At 37.4% G+C, this 20,807-nt stretch overlaps 1 protein-coding gene across 4 annotated transcripts; it reads right to left on the bottom strand.

Moving 5' to 3' along the window:
• Positions 1-10,417: 10,417 nt before the first annotated feature.
• Positions 10,418-17,518, bottom strand: LOC110724158. Of its 4 annotated transcripts, XM_021903550.1 has the most exons (7): positions 17,038-17,518; positions 14,289-14,537; positions 14,077-14,200; positions 13,593-13,682; positions 11,991-12,287; positions 11,695-11,811; positions 10,418-11,086 (listed from the first exon to the last, which is right to left on the bottom strand). In XM_021903550.1, exons 5-7 carry the CDS (start codon positions 11,991-11,993, stop codon positions 10,625-10,627), a joined length of 582 nt encoding a protein of 193 aa, XP_021759242.1. In that variant the 5' UTR covers positions 11,994-12,287; positions 13,593-13,682; positions 14,077-14,200; positions 14,289-14,537; positions 17,038-17,518; the 3' UTR covers positions 10,418-10,624. The 4 variants fall into 4 exon arrangements, with proteins under 4 accessions (XP_021759242.1, XP_021759243.1, XP_021759241.1 ...); XM_021903551.1 differs by lacking the exon at positions 13,593-13,682 and having other exon boundaries at positions 14,396-14,537; XM_021903549.1 differs by lacking the exon at positions 13,593-13,682.
• Between the last annotated feature and the right edge of the window lie 3,289 nt (positions 17,519-20,807).

The raw sequence follows: 20,807 nt of genomic DNA on the forward strand, positions 1-20,807 counted from the left end.
GAAGTTCTCCAACTATTTTCCGGACATGATGCTCAAAGGTCTAGAAGATGTAGTCAATTTGAGATTCACCAAAAGTACCAGAGGCAACTATGATGGACTTGTGGAAGATGTGACTAGGTCACTCTCGAACATGAGGATCAAGCCACCGCAAGATGGGTGTCTCACAAAAGAGAGACAAGAAGTATGGGCTAAGGTCTATAATGCAAGACTTAGACCCGGGATGCCACTTCAAGCTCATGTGCTCAACATGACAAGGCTATTCACCCATCTAGAGCTAATTGGCAAACCAGTGGACGATGAGCAAGCGGCTCTCATGCTACTAAGCTCACTCCATTCGGGGTATGTTGCATTAAAGATGCGACTGACGGCCAAGCGGAACAAACTGTCCTTGATGGAAGTTGTTCAAGAGCTCCAGAAAACCTATTCTTGCAAGAAGGCTAAGGTTGCTCTAAGACCAAAGAAGAAGGAGTTCAAGAACAAAGCTAAGATGCGCTGCTTCTATTGTAGTAGACCCGGACACTACAAAAGAGAATGTAGCATGTATCTAGAAGATGAGTCGAAAAGAAAAGTAACCTCAATCTCAGGTATCATCTTTACACTTGAACATAAGCCATTTATAAGGTATTAGATACCGGAAAATTGGCTCTTTATATGTTCCTGTTTCAGGAACAAAGTGAGCGGTGCTTTTCAAGTGGATATGAGTACACAAGTGGAAGAAGAAGATAATCTTTCAAAGAAAGTTTGTAATCTCATATTTTGTCTAGATTTAAAACTTGTTTAGTTTTATCTACCATATTTTGATCTTGTGGCGTTGGACGTCATTTTGAACTTGATCACAAGACATATCATCTTGTTTATATTTATGGAATGACACGTTTGTGTCTTTGGACAAATTGTTTATAATGATACCAAAAGAGCTAAGACCATAGAGTCAAATCAGACTTACTTGTGGCATTGTCGTTTTGGCCACATCAACATCAAACGCATCAAGAAACTTCTACAAGAAGGTGTTCTTGACTCTTTCGATTTAGAATCGTTTGAGAATTGCGAGGGATGTCTATTAGGCAAGATGATTAAACAACCATTCTCCAAGTTAGGAGAAAGGGCAAGTGACTTATTGGGTCTTATACATACCGATGTATGTGGACCAATGAGCTTAGCCACAAGAAATGGACATCGTTATTTCATCACTTTCACACACGACTATAGTAGATATGGCTATGTCTACCTCATGTCGCATAAATCTGAATCATTTGAAAAGTTCAAAGAATTTCAGAGTAAAGTTGAAAATCAGCTTGGCAAGAAAATCAAAGCCCTTCCATCGGATCGAGGTGGTGAATACTTGAGCCAAGAATTCGATGACCATCTGAAAGAAAAGGGTATACTTTCAGAATTGACACCTCCAGGAACTCCACAATGGAACGTAGTATCCGAAAGGGGAAATCGGACCTTGTTAGACATGGTACGATCAACAATGGGTCTTAGTGATCTTCCTATCTCTTTCTGGGGACACGCACTTCTAACTGCGGCACTAACACTGAACCATGCTCCATCAAAAGCTATAGAAAAGACTCCATATGAATTATGGACGAAGAAACCTCCTAGATTATCGTTTCTAAATGTATGGGGATGCGAAGCATATGTCAAGAAATTGATTTCTGACAAACTTCATCCCAAATCTGACAAGGTTTACTTTGTGGGCTACCCAAAAGAAACCAAAGGGTATTACTTCTATAAAAAATCAGAGAAAAAAGTGTTTGTTGCTCGCGATGGTGTCTTTTTGGAGAAGGAGCACCTTTCCAAAATGACAAGTGGGAGGAAAAACGAACTCGACGAAGTTCGTGAGGATGAGCAACAAAATCATAATGACAGTCAAAGTGCTCAAACAGCATATGTTGACGCAGGTCAAAATGATCAAAATGTGCAAAGTCGAACCGACAATGCAAATGCTCAATCCATTACCCTACGTAGGTCTTAGAGGCCGAGATCTCAACCTGATAGATATCTTGGTTCAGTATTAACCGAGAATCAGGACATCCTGATTATGGATGGAGATGAACCGGCAACCAACAAGCAAGCGATGGCAAGCACCGACTCTGCTAAATGGCAAGAGGCCATGAGATCTGAAATGGATTCCATGTTTGAAAATCAAGTCTGGGACTTGGTTGACTTGCCCGAAGGTTATACACCTATTGGATGTAAGTGGATTTTCAAGTTGAAAACCGACAAAAATGAAAATGTATTCATTTACAAAGCTAGATTTGTAGCAAAAGGTTACAGACAAGTTCATGGTATTGATTACGATGAAACCTTTTCACCAGTCGCAATACTAAATCCGTTCGGATCCTCCTAGCGATTGCTGCATATTACAATTATGAAATATAGCAGATGGACGTCAAAACCGCCTTCCTTAATGGTTATTTGGAAGAAACTGTGTATATGACACAGCTTGAAGGTTTTGTCGACCAAAATAATGCTAGGAAATTTTGTAAGCTTAAGAAGTCCATTTATGGACTAAAGCAAGCAAGCAGAAGTTGGAATCTACGATTCGATGAAGCCATCAGTAAGTTTGGTTTTATCAAGAATCCAGATGAATCTTGTGTTTACAAGAAGGTTAGTGGGAGTGACATCGCCTTCCTAGTCTTATATGTCGATGACATATTGCTCATTGGAAACAGCATTCCGTTGTTAGAGTCTGTAAAGGCCTGGCTTGGAAAGTGCTTCTCAATGAAAGACTTGGGAGAGGCTCAGTACATACTAGGCATCAAGATCTATAGGGATAGATCGAAAAGGATGATTGGATTGAGTCAGAGTACTTATATTGATAAGGTACTTGGTCGATTTTGCATGGAGGAGGCCAAGAGAGGTCACCTGCCAATGTCACATGGCATAACCCTAAGCAAGAAGCAGTGTCCATAGACACCTGATGAGCGGGTAAGAATGAATCAGATTCCATATGCTTCGCTTATTGGATCGATCATGTATGCCATGATATGTACTAGGCCAGATGTATCGTATGCCTTGAGTGCTACGAGCCGTTACCAATCAGACCTAGGAGAGGCGCATTGGACTGCGGCCATAAATATCCTAAAGTACCTGAAAAGGAACAAGGATAAATTCCGGGTATATGGTGGTGTAGAGGATTTAGTTGTAGAAGGTTATACCGACGCAAGCTTCCAAACAGACAGAGACGATTTGAAATTGACATCTGGATATATGTTTTGTCTAAATGGAGGGGCGTTTAGTTGGAAGAGCGCAAAGCAGAGTACAACTGCAGATTCTACAACTGAAGCCGAATACTTAGCAGCTGCTGAAGCAGCTAAGGAGGCTGTTTGGATTCGTAAGTTCGTTGGTGAACTTGATGTTGTACCCTCTATAAAGGGTCCAATAGCCCTCTATTGTGACAACAATGGAGCTATTGCTCAGGCCAGAGAGCCTAGGGAACATCGGAAGGTCAAACATGTCAAGCGGTGATTTCACATGATTCGAGAATGGAAATCAGAGGGTGAAATCAGAATTTGCAAAGTTGGAACGGATGACAATGTAGCCAATCCACTTACTAAACCTTCGCCTCAAGTGAAGCACAACAAGCACGTTGAGGCAATGGGAATCAAGCATGTAGGAGACTGGCTTTGACTTCCTTGTTTAGTGTTTTAGTTAATTTTGAGAAAAATTAATGTAAGACGCTAAGGAAAACCATTCGAGTTTTTGGAGTAATATAAAATTTCATGCAATATTTTAGTACTCCGTTATGCTATTTGATTGTGGTTTAGGAAACACCTATTAAGTGAACATTGAATATTATAATCGAAAATTATCCCTAATCAAGGTCATTTAAACGATGGACGATTAATGACCGATTGAGATTAGTGTGTAGTTTGATTTATAGCACCGTTTCATGTGCTACAAGGACATGATCGTCATAAATCATTTGCACAGGTATTGGTTTAGAACCATAGTGGAACGACCTATGAGAATACTTTAAGAAATTAAAAAAATTTGTCATAAGTATACTTCTCATTATGGCTATCGGAACCTATTTTCTCGACCATGAGTATTGTGAGTTCTCTTGTTTGAGTACTAGTTCGCTTTGATGTTGTCAAACGTCTGCCGTAATAGGGGATTATAACGGCAACACTCGGGCGACTAGGTCCTCTCAGTAAGAAGAGCTACATTACAAGACTGGGAATGTCCCCCTACTAAAATAGGGAAAATGTCTTTGTTGTATACAAGGCCTCTCGTAGAGCGAGACTGTAAAATGCATGGCCGTGCTCGATGGATTTTAGAAATCATCTGTTTATTGACAGTCGGACTCGGAATCGGGAAACACTTCTGGACGTAAGGATGACAAAATAAATCTTACCTTATAGTTCATGAAGAGACATTAAGCGACATAGGAAAAAGGCTGTACACAAAATGCGCACTTGTCCGGAAGGAATGGTGTCCTTCGAACAAGTGTACTATTCCGTTAGTGGGTTCAGAATTACTTGAAAGCTAATATAGTCATTGAGGTCAAGTAATCGGAATGCCTGGGTGGAGGTCGCTTCCGATTAGTAATATTAATAAATAATTAATATTACAGCTTAATCTTGACTGAACCCTTCTGGTAACACCCAAACATTCAACAAACCGAACCGATGAATTAATTCGGAAGGAATTAATGAGTCGACCGAGTAATATTTATTTAGACGTCGGAAATTCGAGCTTAGAGCGTCGAAACCGAGCGTCGGAAGTCGAGTCGAAAAATAGTGAAAGACGAGACGAGAAATAGTAATAAATCAACAAAAGACCAAAATACCCCTAGCATCGGAATGCCCAAGCAAACCGAGTGCTAAGGGCGTATTGCCTAGCATGGTGGCTAGCATGCGCACCAAGCCGAGCATGCGAATGCTGGGCCTGCTAAGCTTGCTGGGTGTGGCTGCCACGGATATCAGGACATGGCAGCCCACCTTGGCTGCCTTGGTGCCCAAGGGTGGGTTCCATGTGGCTTGTGGTCCTTGAGTGTGTGTGGAGTGAGGTGGCCGGTTATGGGAGAAGGAGTGGGGAGCAAGTTTGGTCCCCCCCTTCTCCAAGTGATCCTCACCTAACCACTCACATGAGCTTGCCACTTGTTGATTTATTACTAGCTTGATTATTAATTTTATTTTATCTTTAAAATAAAATGGAAAAATCATACTATCCCACATTGATGGGAGAGTAAATGATACTCCCATCATTTCCTATAAATACCCAAGTATGGGCATTGGGAATGATGCTTGAGTAAGAGTTGAAAAAGGCATCACTATTAGTGAAAACCTTTGAACTCAATATAATTATTCGGGTTTTATTGGTCGGGTCTTGCTAACCCCAAGACATTGGACCTAGTCGGTTTTGTTGGTGCGGGTTGACTTCGTTGGAGGTCTCCGTGTGAGCGGGACTTGAAGCTTTCAAGTAAGAGCTCATTTTGGAGCGAAGTACGCGTCAAAGGTAATTAGCTTATCTTAATGTTGTGATTAATTTAATTATGTTTATGGTTTTATTTATTGCGAGTGCGGTCTTGTTTTTGGGTTTGTTTCCGCGGTGAGTCAGACTCACCAAACCCCTACAGATGGATACGCAAGTTACAACCAAATTTTAATGGCAAAAGAAGATAAAGTAAAGACATGCTTTAGTACCCCTTGGGGTACGTATTGCTACACAATCATGCCATTTGGTTTAAAAAATGCAGGAGCTACGTACCAAAGAATGGCTACGATTCTGTTGCATGATATGATGCATAAATAAATAGTAGTGTATGTGGATGATATGATCGTAAAGTCAAAAGATAGAATGGGACGTATAAAAGCCTTACGTAAATTTTTCCCTCGCATAAAAGAATATAAAATGCGATTGAATCCACAAAAATGCGCCTTCGAAGTCACTTCTAGTAAGTTACTCGGATACGTAGTAAGCACACGAGGCATCGAGATCGATCCCTCTAAAATAAAGGAAATTGTTGAAATGCCTCCCCCTCAAATAGAAAAAGAAATTAGGGGATTCCTTTGGCAAATTACAATACATTAGTTGATTTATCAACAAGTTGACTATGGATTCCTTGGAAAAACATGAATGGGACGATCAATGCCAAAAGGCCTTTGAGAAAATCAAAGATTATCTCAAAAGTCCACCAATTTTAGCACCACCAGTACCCAAACTACCTCTTAGGCTATACGTTACAGTTACAGACACAACCACAGGCGCTATGTTAGCACAAGAGGTAGAAAAAGTCTAACGTGTAATATATTACATAAGTAAAAAATTCATCCAATACAAAACAAAATATGGCACCCTGGAAAAGACAAGCCTAGGATTAGTCTGGGAAACAAAAAAGTTACGACATTATATGTTACCACACACTACTCATGTGATTTCTCAACAAAATCCAATAAAGTATTTGTTTGAACAACCACCTATAAAAGGAAGGATATCTAATTGGTTGGTGATGTTGGCCGAATTTAAGCTAAAATATATTCCTGAAAAATCAATGAAAGGAAAAGAATTTCCGACTTTCTGGCGCAACATCCAATTCAAACAAGTCATGCAGAAACTACTCATCTTCCGGATGAAGAGATTCTCATGACACAAGATGACAAATGGGTAATGTACTTCGACGATGCATCCAATCAAAAAAGATGTGCCGTAGGAGTGTTACTCATAAGTCCAGAGGGAGCGCATACTCCAATCTCAGTTAAATTAGACTTTGAGGTTACTAATAATGCCGCAGAATGTGAAGAGTGCATTATTGGATTAGAAGCAGCGACTAGCATAGGTGTGCAAAAATTAGAGGTATATGGAGACTCCAGTTTAATTATAAATCATATACTAAAAAAATGGAAAATAAAGAACTCCACAGATATTATACCAAACACACCTAAAGCAACTCATTGAGTATTTTAAACATATTGATTTTAAATATCTCCAAAGCGATGACAATCAATTTGCCGATGCGCTAGCAAAATTACCCTCAATGATCAACATTCCAGAACACTTAAATATGATGCCATTATGCATTGATAGAAGAGAAGAACCAACGTATTGCAACGTAATAGAGGAAATAAATGACATTGAAGGAGACAATCCTTGGTATGATTATATCCTCGAATATATTACGCATGGCACATATCCCGAAAATACTTCATCAAAAGTCCAACGAGCCTTACGAAGACTTGTGGCCCAATATGGTATAATAAATGGTCAATTATGCAAAAAAGGACCTAACGGTCAAAGTTTATTATGTATAGGCCAACCGGAAGCCACACGCCTTATGGTAAATACTTACAAAGGTGTTTCTGGACCTCACATGAATGGTAAAATGCTTTCAAAAATAATTTCACGACAAGGGTATTATTGGTCCACTATGGAACATGATTGCATACAATATGTTAAAAAATGTTCACAGTGCCAAATGTTCGCCAATTTACAACACCTTCCACCATCCGAACTATGCAATCTCACTTCCCCTTGGCCTTTTTCAACTTAGGGAATTGACATAATTGGTAAAGTCTTTCAAACAGGATCAAGAGGGCACGAGTACGTATTAGTTTCCATTGATTACTTTACTAAGTGGATTGAGGCTGCTTCTTACGTGAATATCACTTCTAAACATGTCGCAAAGTTTCTCGAACGAAACATATTTTGTAGATATGGAGTTCAACATGAACTAATTAGTGATCAGGGATCTGAATTCAAAGCTGAAGTCGAGACCCTCTTAACTCGTTATAAAGTAAAACATCATCACACGTCCCCATACAGACCTTAAATGAATGGAGTTGTAGAGTCGGCAAATGAAAATATAACAGTCTGTACGAATAAACTACACTTCGCATTATGGGGTTATAGAACGTCTATACGGACATCAATAGGAGTAACTCCATACTCCATAGTTTTTGGAATGGACGCAGTTCAACCAGTCGAACTGGAAATACCATCCCAACGCATCGTACTTGAAAGAAAGATACCGGAAGCTGAATGGGTAAGAGAAAGGTATGAAGAACATTTATTCCCCGATGAATGATGATTAAGAGCTTTGCATCATGTACAAGTCTACCAAAGGTGCATTGCGCGTCATTTCAATAAAAAGAGTAAAACCTAGAAATATAAAAGAAGGTTACTTTGTACTAAAAGAGGTTAGGGGTACACCAACCGATCAAATAGGGAAATTCAAACCCAATTGGATAGGTCCCTACCGCATAATTTAAATCCTATCAGGAGGAGCCGTTAGATTAATGGATATTGGAGAAGAGGAAATTCGCCAATTAATAAACATTGATCGCCTTAAGAAATATTACACATGAAATCCGAACAAAACTCGTTCACGCATACAACCATTTTTAATTAGCATTCAATTGAAAGATTCTAAGTGTTATGCATCTTATCGAATAACACGGTAAAATACATAACACTTGGGGGGTAATAATACAAATTTTTTAAAAAAAAAAATTTCGAGACATTCGTAGCATAGGTGTCTCGCGTAACTGAAATAGTTGCGCGTGGAGGTCACGCGCAACTTATTTTGTTGCGCGTGACAGGCTCGCGCAACTCCAAATTTTGCGCGCGCCACCCAATGACGAACTGCGAACCCGAATTTTTGCGTTCAAATGAAGTTGCGATTTCTAATTACGGTAAAAGAAAGGGGTGTTTCTTAAATATAACATATACTCGGAAAATAAAATTAAACTTTGATTTAATTCTTTTATACAATGTTTGATTAAGTTTTTCATTTAATTTCTATCTAAGAGATTAAAGAAAAAATAAAGAAAAATACATAATAGTAAAAAAAAACATTAGAACTACGCAAAGACCTAATTTCGTTATGCGAATACGTAGGCAATCTCTATGATTCGGTCATATCAAAATAGAAAAATATAAATATCATTTTATTTCATTCGAAATTCAAAAGAGAGACATTATTGAACTAGATAGTAAACAAAAAATATAGTAGACATTATTCAAAAGAGAGACATTACTCAAAATGTTAAAATTGTGGAACACTCTAAGGTTTTACTATGTCCTCGATTGTCACAGATGATGGAGGAGTAGTTTCCATCGCAGCATTTTCAGAAACCTTGGAGCTTTCCCCTACACTCTTCTTCTTCACCCAAACATTTTTTTTCAATTTAGGGATTGGGGCCTTTGCAACCTGTTTTCCTTTCCCTTTGACTGTTAGAGCTTTCTTGCGAGTATTTGGTGAAGGTTCTTTGATTTTCACACCTTGCTGCATGGGTTTGGAGGGAGCTTTCCTTTTTGTTTCCTTCGAACGAGCCTTGGGGGATGAGAAGTCTAATTTTCTTCTCACTCCTTTGTATTGGCCACTAGGAGGAGTACTAGTGGTCTAATGCATCAAAGGCTTAGGTGGATTGCGAGCGGTGGCGGCTTGAAGTTGAGATCGAGCCCTGTTTAATTCACCTTTATCCGCCGTATTCATCCAAGGCTTGTAAAAGGAAGATAATGTGATACTTGTAGGAGGATTTTGTATTACCCCCTTAGGAAGAGTTGACCAATATTCCATCCAACGAGCAATCCTTTTGGGTTTAAAGGTCACATCTTTAGAGGCATCACAATCTTGCGGAGGAATAAATTGCCTCATCCCGTATTGTCTCATCACCCTACAAGGAAAAATATAAGTAATATTAGATAGGCCTAAAAGCCTAATGTAAGGGCAATTGAGACTATTCCGAATCATACTATTTATGTTCCACCAAGAAATCACAAACCGTATGTTAGGAACTCCACGACAGTAAAACGCCGTCCATTCCTCTTCGTTCTTATGCTTACACTATAAGAAAAATGGTAATTAGAGACAGCCAAAGTAGTCGCAAATCCGTTGCAAAAATGGATTTGCGACGGATTTGCAACTACTTTGGTTCGTTGCCAAAGACCTCATCGCAAATCCATTTTTGCGACTAATTTTTGAACAGTCGCAAATTTAGCGACAGATTTGCAACGCCTTTGCAACTACCATTTAGCGACTAACTTTTAAATTTTAGCAACTAAATTATTGTCCGTCATAATATATTTGCGACGGATTAGCAACTACAGAGATCCATGTTTTAAGACTACTTTTGCGACGAATTAGCGACTGCAAGACCAAATTTTTGCGACTACGAGACTAAACTTTTGCGACTACGGAGACTAGTTTTATTGTGACAGATTTGCGACTATTGAGACTAATGTTTTTTGCGACGGATTAGCAACTACATACGAGACCAAATTTTTGCGACTACAAAACTAATTATTCATGACAGATTAGCGACTACTAAGACTAATGATTTTGCAACTAACCAATTAGTCCCTAAACCAAATTTGCAGTTGCTAAATATTTGCGACTAACTATCAATATTTGAGATCATAATTAAGCGACGACCAATATTAATCACAAAACAAAAAAGGTAGCCACTCATAAATTCAAATAACCAAAATGTTAATTTTATTCAAATATCCAAAATATCAATCAATTTTGTATGAATGTATTAAAAAACAATATTTAACTCATATAACTAATTGTTCCAAAAGTCACCTCCCATATAAAAAAAAGCTACTTCAAACAAGAATTAATGACAATGTAAAAGACCAGTTGTTCATAAAATTACCACCAAGAAAGTAAAAATCACTTAGTTGTATCACGAGAGCGGGTGACTGCAAGCGTAGGAGGCTTATAAGGACGGTAAACTTGTTTTACAAGTGATGCCATTTCCTGCAATGTTTTTTGCATAGCTAATTTTTCCTTCTTCCATGTAGCTTTTTCGATCTCATGATTTTTGACGAATTCCTTAGCACATTTTAAGCTCTCTGCCGCTATTTTTTTGCTTTCTTCTACCTTGTTATGGTTTTCTTCCGCCATCTTCTTTAGTTCTTCAACTTGAGAACTTAATTGAGAAATCATGGAAGGAGTGGAAGATGACGCAGTAGATTGAGAAGTAGGATCACTCTTGTTATACATATGTGAAGCACTCCCTAAACCATAGACTTTTCCTTTCTTTTGCCCACCTACAACCTCCAAGTAGACTTTGTCGGGGTTTATCTCAATTCCTTTGTTCTTATATTCCTCAAGTTTTTCCATATATTCTCCCTGCATTAAGATATGTATTAGTAACTATGATCTCAAATGTTAAAACTTAAATAAACTAAATACATTTAAAAAAAACAACTATAATAAAAATACAAGCAATGACTCGGGACATCGTCCGGGATAAAAACTTGTTTGGACTTCTAAAACACAATTTAATTTAATTGTTATCTTATAGTCTTTCATTTTGGACATCAGATCAGTACATAGCAGTAAAAACTTGCCTTTAGATACCATCTGATTTATTTAGATACTATCTGAGTTTAGTTACAAAGTGAAAAGTTAGGTGATAGTCTAAGCAAATGGTATTGATGGCAGTAAGGGTCCAAGCAGTTATTAGTAAAATAATTTATGTAAGCAGTTATTAGTAAAAATTTTGATAGAGTCTCCTTTGTAAATTGAAGAATTCCCTCCTATAGGGTATGGCTTCAAAAAAAACCTGTTTCAATTCACATTATGCCATAACACATTAATCATATGATTAATGCTGGCAAATCATTCTTATCCTCCAACTCAATCACACAAACAAATAAACAATCCATTATATCTCCAAACATTAACTACCATATATCTTTTTGTAATCTTAGAAAAATATAGAATTATACTCATACCATGACTTTTTGAGACTTGTCACCCATCAATTCAACTTCATCATTGCCCACACAAACAGAATGAGTGCTCTCATAGACTTCAGTAGCAGTTGGTAAAATTCCATCCTTTTTCTTTGCCTTGTATTAGAAGAAGTTGTTAGCACTTAAATAAAACAACAAAATATAGTGGGACATAGACTACAGAGCAATTTTAATAAAGACCAGTTATAGTCATCTATATTAGTGGCTAAAAAGTTTCTACTTGCTTCAATCTTATATTAAAAATCATAAGTTTGCTGCTAAAATCATACACTTACCATTTTTTTTAACCACTTGAGGAGTAGATACGCTACCTTGGCGATGGCCAGGGTCAAACTTCTCTAATGTTTGGCCAGATAACCGATTATCTCTTGCTTGGTTAGAACGTTTCAGAAAATCAGGATGCTTACGCTTATTTATGAATTCAGCTCGAACAGTGTCTGTCATGAAACTAAATTGCTTTTGGAGAGCCATTTTGAAAACTTGGTTCAATGTACCCTAAGTCGGTCCCCAGCTATTTTGTCGAATTCTCTCCTAGCCTTAGCATCGAACTCAGGTCTCCAAGTATATGTACGCTGCACATAATTAACATGTAAAGTAAATTATTTTAACTCAATAGCATATTATACATTAATAATTTTATTTCTGATTTATTTAACATAAAGCAGCCCAACTTCAGATTGTTGTCTCTAACTTCAGACTGTTTTATCTAGGCATGCAGTAAATATGGCCAGCAGTACCAAGTGAAATATAAATCAAAGTATAAATCAGATACAATTGTGTCATCACTTCAAAAGGGCAACAGAGTATATGCATTAATTTAATAGTTGTCCGCTACCTATATGGTCAGCCATTGGGTGATATCTGTCATCCCTTAAGAATCCAAACACTGGCTAACATGTAGAGCCTTCATGAAGATCAAACAAGATTCTGGTATACTAGCATTGTAGCTTCTATTGTGAAGATTGTAAACTTTCTCTAAATGTCGATTTTACAGGTTAATCTTTGCTACTCTTTGCTACTGATGTAGTAATGCCAGAACATAAGCACATAAATATTCTCTGCTTTTTTAGGATGTGAATTAGGTCATGTAATTGTTACAAGCCATAACTTTTGAGGTACAATAGTTATATGAATATGATGATATTTCTTTTAGGAAATATTTTTCTGCCACTGAAAATTTCTTTTAGGAAAATATCTAGTATAACAATAATATAGTTATATGAATATGATATGGACTCTTAAGGTCAGTGATCAGTCTGACACTCTGAAGGTCTCCAGTTCGAGTAGTTTTTTTCCCCTAACATAACAACTTGAAAGAAATTAAGAGAAAGTGAATGTAGATTATAATACTTTGAAGTCTAAATGTAGGATAGAACTAGTAAATGTATCATATTAACTACGAGTATCTTATTAACAAAAGCGGGTATGCAATAGGTTATAGGTGTAGTTGGTAATTCACTAATTTGTATAACGCGAGAATCCAAAATAAGCTAAGTAAAAGCAGAAAATGTTATTATGATATGGTTAGAAAAGTAATACAATTTATTTATGCATACAACTTGAAGGATATGTAGTACGTTATCAAGGATTGGTGTTTCCATCATTTTTTTTTGGCATATACATCATACTATTTATAGCTCACAACTAGTGTGTGGCCCGAAATATGCCTCGGGTTGCTATTCATCCGCTAGCTAGGTAAATATATTGAAACAATTTTAATGTCATTTAACTCTTAACATTCATATGTAACAGAAATAACATTGTCTTAAATGTCTATCACTCACTCATCGGGCCAGCAAGCTAAGGTCCATCTATGGTGGACTTTGCATAAGTAGATATTTTAATAGAAAAAAGAGCAATAACCACCAACTCATTACCTGCTGATGTTGTTGCTGCTGCTGCTGCTAGGGTTTTACGCATCAATGTTGATGCTGCTGTGAAGAAGGGATTGGGAGTGGGTTTTGGGGCTGAGATCAGAGATGACCAGGGCATAATTAGTTTTTAACATAAATGCAATCCATTAGTTTTCCTTTAGTTGGGAGCTCAAGGGAGCTACTTCAAAGGTCAAACATAGAACAATAAATGATCATGATCATGATCATCAATCATCAAGAGTAACTCACTTCATCTAGATCAAGCACAACTTGTCAATTGGCATTTAGTCTGACTGATTGGTTCCTAATACAAGTGCACGAGTAAAAAAATGGCTAAATCTACTCTGCCCTAATATGAAATGCTTTCCACATAGAATAGGCCATGCTTTCCACAAAGAATTAGAGACTCAAAGCTAATATTGAAATATGCAACTTCACTAGTTTAAGAGCAATGAATACAAGAGAAAATCTTAAATTCTAAACATACCTTAAACTCAGTGAACCAACGATCCCTAACTATAAGTTGAACCTCAGTAAAATTCATGTCTGGGTGGTTGTAGTGTGCCTTCCAAGATTTTGTGACATTTCCACTAACGGTATGGTCATCAAACCTGATGCAAGAAAGATTAAGCACAAGCATAAAAAATGATAATAAGCTACTAAGACAACAAATATAATACATAGATGAATATAACTGACCATAGCTCATCTGGTGAGAGCTCAATCTTTCCTTGTTCCACTCCATTCAAATTATGTGGTGACACATCATTCTCAACAGTAACATCAGTATTAGAATTTACTTGTACCTATTCATTAGAAGGTGGTGGTGTGGGTCGTGTGACCACAGGATTGTCTTGATCAACCGATTGATTATTGGCTCGGACACCGCCTTGATTACCTCCCCGACCAATTTTTGAATTTTTCATGAAGGATTTCATTTCCAAAGAACTAGAAAGATCATAAGCTCAAAAATTAATTTATACATAATAACCCATGATATATTTTTGTTTAAAAAAAAAGTAAGCTCACGAACATGATCAACAAATTTTAAAACATTTATCATATATCAAACAAATAAGATAAAACACATTGTCTATCAAACAAATAAGCCCAAAACAAAGAAAACATATTGAAAACTACAAACTTTGAAATTATTCTTCGTCTTCTTCATCCTCATCATCATCATCATCATCATCCTCGTCATCGCTGTCAGTATATCCTAACTCTCTATCAACCTCTTCTTCAGATTCAGATTCAGTATCATCCCATTCATCTTCTTCATGTTGTTCTTCCTCTTCACCACCTGAGGCTTCCTCCTCCATTTCATCCATATCCTCGTACATAACACCATCATCAGCATCTGAACAAAGGGTTGGTGTCTCACCAATGTCTAATTGGAAAATTGACTCATTGATTGGGACATCCACAGTTGACCTAGCTTTAGTCTTAAAAACAGCCCACCATTGCTCTTATCTTTCTTTAAGCTTGGATAAGAGGTAAAATACACTTGATAAGCCTGATGTGCTAGAACAAAAGGATCATATGCAGGTTATTTCTTAGAGGGGTTCACATCAACTAATCTATACTGCTCATGAATATTCATGCCATTCACTGAATCCATCCAATTACATTTAAACAATACGGTTTTGAAGACATTTACGGTCCCCAAGTAGACCAACTCAATGACTTCTTCTAAAATGCCAAAGTAATCAATTTCCTCTTCACTTATTACACCCACACCATAATTCATAGTTGCCTTGTGCTTTCCATAATCAAAAGTGTGAAACTTAAAGCCGTTGATGTCAAATTGCCTCCATGTTTTGACTTGTCTAGACGGACCCATGGCAAGTGCTCGAATCACTTCATCAGTCTCATTAATTAGATTCGATAACCTAATTTCAAATTCAAGCCATTAATTAATAAAATATATAACCTTAGTCATATTTAGCGAATGATATATTGAAACTTGATTGTAAAAACTTACGAATTCCTGAAACCATTTGGAAAATTCATGTGAAAACTTGCTCCAAATATCATGAAGGTCAATACCAGGATATTTTTGCATCATCGACTCTTCCAACTTCCTATAAACCTTAAAACGTCAATTATCTAGCAAATTGCATAAAATAACTACCAATTATAGAAATTTGTACCTTTCATATTCTCCTAACACACCACAATTAGAAAGAACATAGTGTGTGCATGCTTGACTTCTTTCGAATCTATAAACCTAGTTTGGACACCTTTGCCACGACCTTTGCTAAAATGGAATAATTCTGGTATAGTCGACTCTAAATCATCATCAACAACAACATTGCGTCCTAGATCTCTAGATTTCGTATCAACATGAGGTTGAAAGTAATAAGAACAAAATTTGGAAATCTCTTCTGCTCTGATTTTATTATGTTTTTGAGCCTAATTTGCATTGTGGTTATCCTCATCTAATGGCCAACGTTGATGTCACATAGATATTAGGAAATAAAATCGGATTTGACAATGACAACAATACACCTTATTCAACCCAGATAAGAAGATGAGGGTAATGGGAAATGTGAGGATATCAAAATCAACATACGTAGTATGTAATTAACACTATTAAAAGTTTCTTAGTCAAGTTAACAGTGAATGACCAAGAAACTTGAATGCTTAATTACAAGCTCTTCACCCATGACTCCCTGAGTCCTTACCCAAGTAGTTTGCACAACTCACAACAGCTATATGTTCACTACAGAAACCTGAAGTTGAAATGCATAACTCTAGCACCAATTCGCTTTAATGATTTGCTAATATATTTAACTTCATAATAACTCCAAACGCATTTCCAATCCAAAAGAAACTCCAATTCTCCAAATAAGTGATCCATGATTACACATTATATAGAGGTGAAATGAATTCAGACCAAGCAGATACTCAGAAAACAGAATGAGTGAATGCATTTATGCATTCGATGCCGGGTCAAGGTAAATTTTTATATCCAATTAGAATAACTTGCTGCCCCACAACTCAAACTAGGAGCAAACTCAATTAACATACTATTATTCTAGCAACCACCCACAACGGTTGCCATGACAACCAAAAGCAGCAAATTAGGCTCAAAAACATAATAAAATCATAGCAAACAAGAATTCAATTATAACTAGCGAGCCTCAATACCCTCTAATGAACATGAATTCAGAGCAAAACGAGAATTCAATTACCAACAAACCCCCCCTCTTCATGAAATATACTTGTATATATTTTACAAACAATAGTTAAAAAAAGGGGTCGAAATAACTAGAAATGGGATTTTTACATTGAAAATCATTAGGGATTTTTGCATACTCAATCAATTTTGATTGATTTTTAATTAATTGACTTCAATTAGACCATGGAAACCAAATTAAAATCAATAATTGGACCCAAAAAAAAAAATCAATGATAACCCTAAAATTCATAGTCGACAAATTACCTGGGAAGAGACGTGGTGGCGCAGCGGAGCTAAGGAAGATGAAGAACGACGGTGAGGGGCTGAGGGTTGATTCTCTAAAATTAACCCTTCTGTGTGTATCTTTCAGAGTGATTACTTCTTTTTTTTTTTTTTTTTCTTTTTTGTTTCACGAGTTAAATGATTAAGGGTTTTTTTTTTTTTTTTTTTTTGAGGAAGAGTATGATAGTTCTTGTTTTTTACTGTGAATAAGAGTATAAGACTGATTGATAATTCTTGTTTTTTTGGCGGCAATAACCTTTTTTTTCATTTTTTTTAGGAATAAGGGGTTTTTTTTTTATTTTTTTTTATTTTTTTTATTATACTAGGGGTTTTTTTTATTTCTTTTTAATAAATATTAAAAATAATAGTAGCGACTACCGTGTTAGTTCCAAATTATTACAAGAGCGTCGCAGATTAGCAACCGCATAGCAACTATTATAAATTCGGTTGCAAATTTTGTGACTACTCGTCTTTTTCTGTCACGAAAATATTTTTTGCAACTGATTATTATAGTAGTCGCAAAAATCAGTTGCTAATTAACGACCGCATAGCAACTACTGCCAATTCGGTTGCAAAATTTGCGAATACTCGTCTTTTTCATTCGCTAAAATTATTTTTCCAACTAATTATTATGGTAGTCGCAAAATTCCGTTGCTAATTCACCTTTTTCTTGTAGTGTTATAAAGGATTCGACGTCCAAGGAATGTCTTTACTCCATTAGCCTCAAGGTTTTGAGGCTGATCAACAATTCACAAACACTCCATGAGCCATATCTAAAAAAAAGAAAAACAAAATTAGTTTGCGATTTTTTACACAAGCACGTGGCGCGTGCAACTAAACCAGTTACGCGCACCCTCCGCGCGCAACGAAAAATATTGTGCTGGTCATGCAAGCACAACTTCTTGACTTGCACTAATAAACGCCGAAAAAAAAAACCGTACGTGTAATAGGAGTGGACTTTCCGTGAAACCGTCTTCGTTAGGATCTCCTCTAAGGCGATTCAAGCACAGAACGGTTTCCGCCAAAACCAAAGGAGCGGGTGAATGACATCCCTCTATTTTCTCTATTATGGACACCATCTAATAATCTCCGTATCCTTTGCCTGTCCTAAGTAAATAATTTAAAAACAAGATAATAACATAAAGCACGAATTTTAAAGTGTTGTTTAGTCATATTGTCACGAGGGGCGACGAAGTGTTCAATAAATTGAATTAAGTTCACGCCTTCTTTAGTTCCTATGTTGTTCATATCATTGTCGGACAAACAAAAAAATCTTTGGAATATAAGTTACAGGAAGAGTGTTTGTAGGGAAACCTAGCCAGGCCTCGAACTCACCAGGAAGGGGGACAATTTTATCCCCTCTAAACAAGAAAAGATGGTGGTTAGAGTTCCAATGGTTGACTGCGGCATGAAGAAAATCAAAGTTAACCACTAATTGCATATAATTCAATAAACGGTCCAAGTGGTAAATTTTGAAAGCTAGTTTGTCCTCAGTTGAAAGGGGGTTGACCCATTGCTTCAAGCATTGTTCAAAGGTCTTCACCATTGTTCAAAAAAAAAAGAGCATAAGAATTTAAAGAGATTAATTCTTTTTAATTTCTTATGTTAATAAGCGAATGAATGCTAGATGATCAAAATCCTACACGAAACCACGTTTAAATAGACACAAGAGGGGCAAATTTTCGAAAAATTCGGCTTAAAGGAAAGTTCACTAACAGGTGGCGCGCGCAGCTCATCAGTTGCGTGTGACACCTGCGCGCAACTGATTTACATACGCGCGACAGCCGCGCGCAACTTACGCAGTTGCGCGCGTCTCCCTTGATGCGGCATGTAAGTTGGGTTTATTTCCGTATTTTGGCTCATATAATGACGGAATCTTCACGAGATCTTAAGATGAATCATACGCTTGCCTTCTAACACTTTGTGTCCCTTTTCTTGCCTACTTTCTTATTTTCTTTTAATAATTTCTTATTTTCTTTTTATTTTCTTTTTTCCATTGGTTTCCTGCTTTCTTTTTCTTCTTATTTTCCTACTTCTTTATTTTATTTTTTATTTTCTTATTTTCTTTTCTCTTTTTTCCTTCTTCTTTTTCAACTTTTTTTATTTTTTCGAGGGGGGTAAGTTGGGAACTCTTTCCCTCCTTCAAAAATTTTTCGCATTAATGTACCCATGGAAACAAAAAAAATAATAATAATGATATATATATAAAAACGTGTCAAATATATAAAAAAAATATACACATCGTTTCCTAAAAAATATAGTAAAATGTGTACAAGAGGAATCAGGGTGCTCAGCGATTACTAGACGATTGCTCCACATCCTGCAAAATCCAAAACGAAGATTAATACATGAAATAAAATAACTTCGTTGCAAAAAAAAAAAGAAATAAAACTTACCGCGATCTTCCGATGACCACGGCATGACAAAGTCACGAGCGCTCTCCGATAAGTCTCTTGGAAAGCACGTAAAGTCCTCACCATGCCGTTCACGGTCTCCCGCAGAACCTGTACAAAGAATACAAGGACAGTTAGTAAACAAATGTATATGAAACAAAAAAAATAGAAATATTTAAGTACATATACATAAAAGACATACCGACTCAACCGTCTCAGGTTGAATGGTATCCCCTCGTCATCCTCGGCTGCTGGAAGGGTCCCATAAGTTACCGATCCGACAGCATCGGTATACGTGATCTCTATTGTAGGAGGCACCCAACCACCTAGGTCGACCTGCTAAAAATACATGTGACAAAAACGATAAAAGGGTCAAAGTTTTGAAAAATAAATAGAAACATGGAAAAAAAGAGAGTTGGAGTACTAACCGAAACAAAAGTTGGAAAAAGAGTCAGCCTGGATGTTATAAAGCCAAATAAGAAGCCTCTGGCAGCACCAGCTGCTCCGCTGGATAACCAAGGTTCGCCTGAACTCGATCCTCGGTAGACAGCAGGTCCGAACGCAGCATCCGGATCGGGGGATCCGCAGGAACCAAAGGCTCCTCGGACGAAAGCTTCCAGAGAACACGCTCGCCCAAAAACCAAGCGTCGGTCCTCTGAAACACCGAGAGTCCCGTATAGAAGGCCCGAAAACGACAAACGAACCATGCTAGACCGCATAGCCTCAGGGACTCCGACGATCAAACTCCAAGGATGGAGATCGGTCTACAAAACACAACCACATGTAAAATCGTTAGAAAATGAATAAAAAAAAATGAAAAGAGAACATTTAGTTGGAATATTCACCAACGCACAAGTCGCCGAAAGAATCCTCTGGCGAAAGTCACAGGCACAAGTAGCTCGTCTCCTCTTAATCGCGACTAATCAATGGCTAATAGGAAAACGATTAGCCCCAAGCACCCTAGGGGCTAAGCAAGGCAGGTACGAGTATCCCCAAGCCTGAAATCAAGAAAAGATAAACCTAAAGGAAAAAATAAAAGTAATAACCGAAAAAAGCTTAAAACACATACCTCAAGGATAGGACCATGCCATGTAAGCGAGACCCGAGGCACCTCAGTAGCTGCCGCGAAATCCATGACCCGGGTCGCCTTTCCCATAGCCGTAAGCATACGGGCATACGACACCTCCGCCCAACTCAGTTCACCTACTTTCCCCAAATCGCTGAGACAAATAAGTAACCCAATAGCGAAATGCTCTCCTCGATCACTCGAGATGGTGACGGAAAGAACGTGGGCAATGTATATCCGAGCCAGATGCTCAGGTGTACACTCCGGCAAAGCTCGTCAGCCGAAAACTCGTC

Source organism: Chenopodium quinoa, unplaced genomic scaffold (assembly GCF_001683475.1).
Source record: "Chenopodium quinoa cultivar QQ74 unplaced genomic scaffold, ASM168347v1, whole genome shotgun sequence".
Classification (NCBI taxonomy): Eukaryota; Viridiplantae; Streptophyta; class Magnoliopsida; order Caryophyllales; family Amaranthaceae; genus Chenopodium; species Chenopodium quinoa.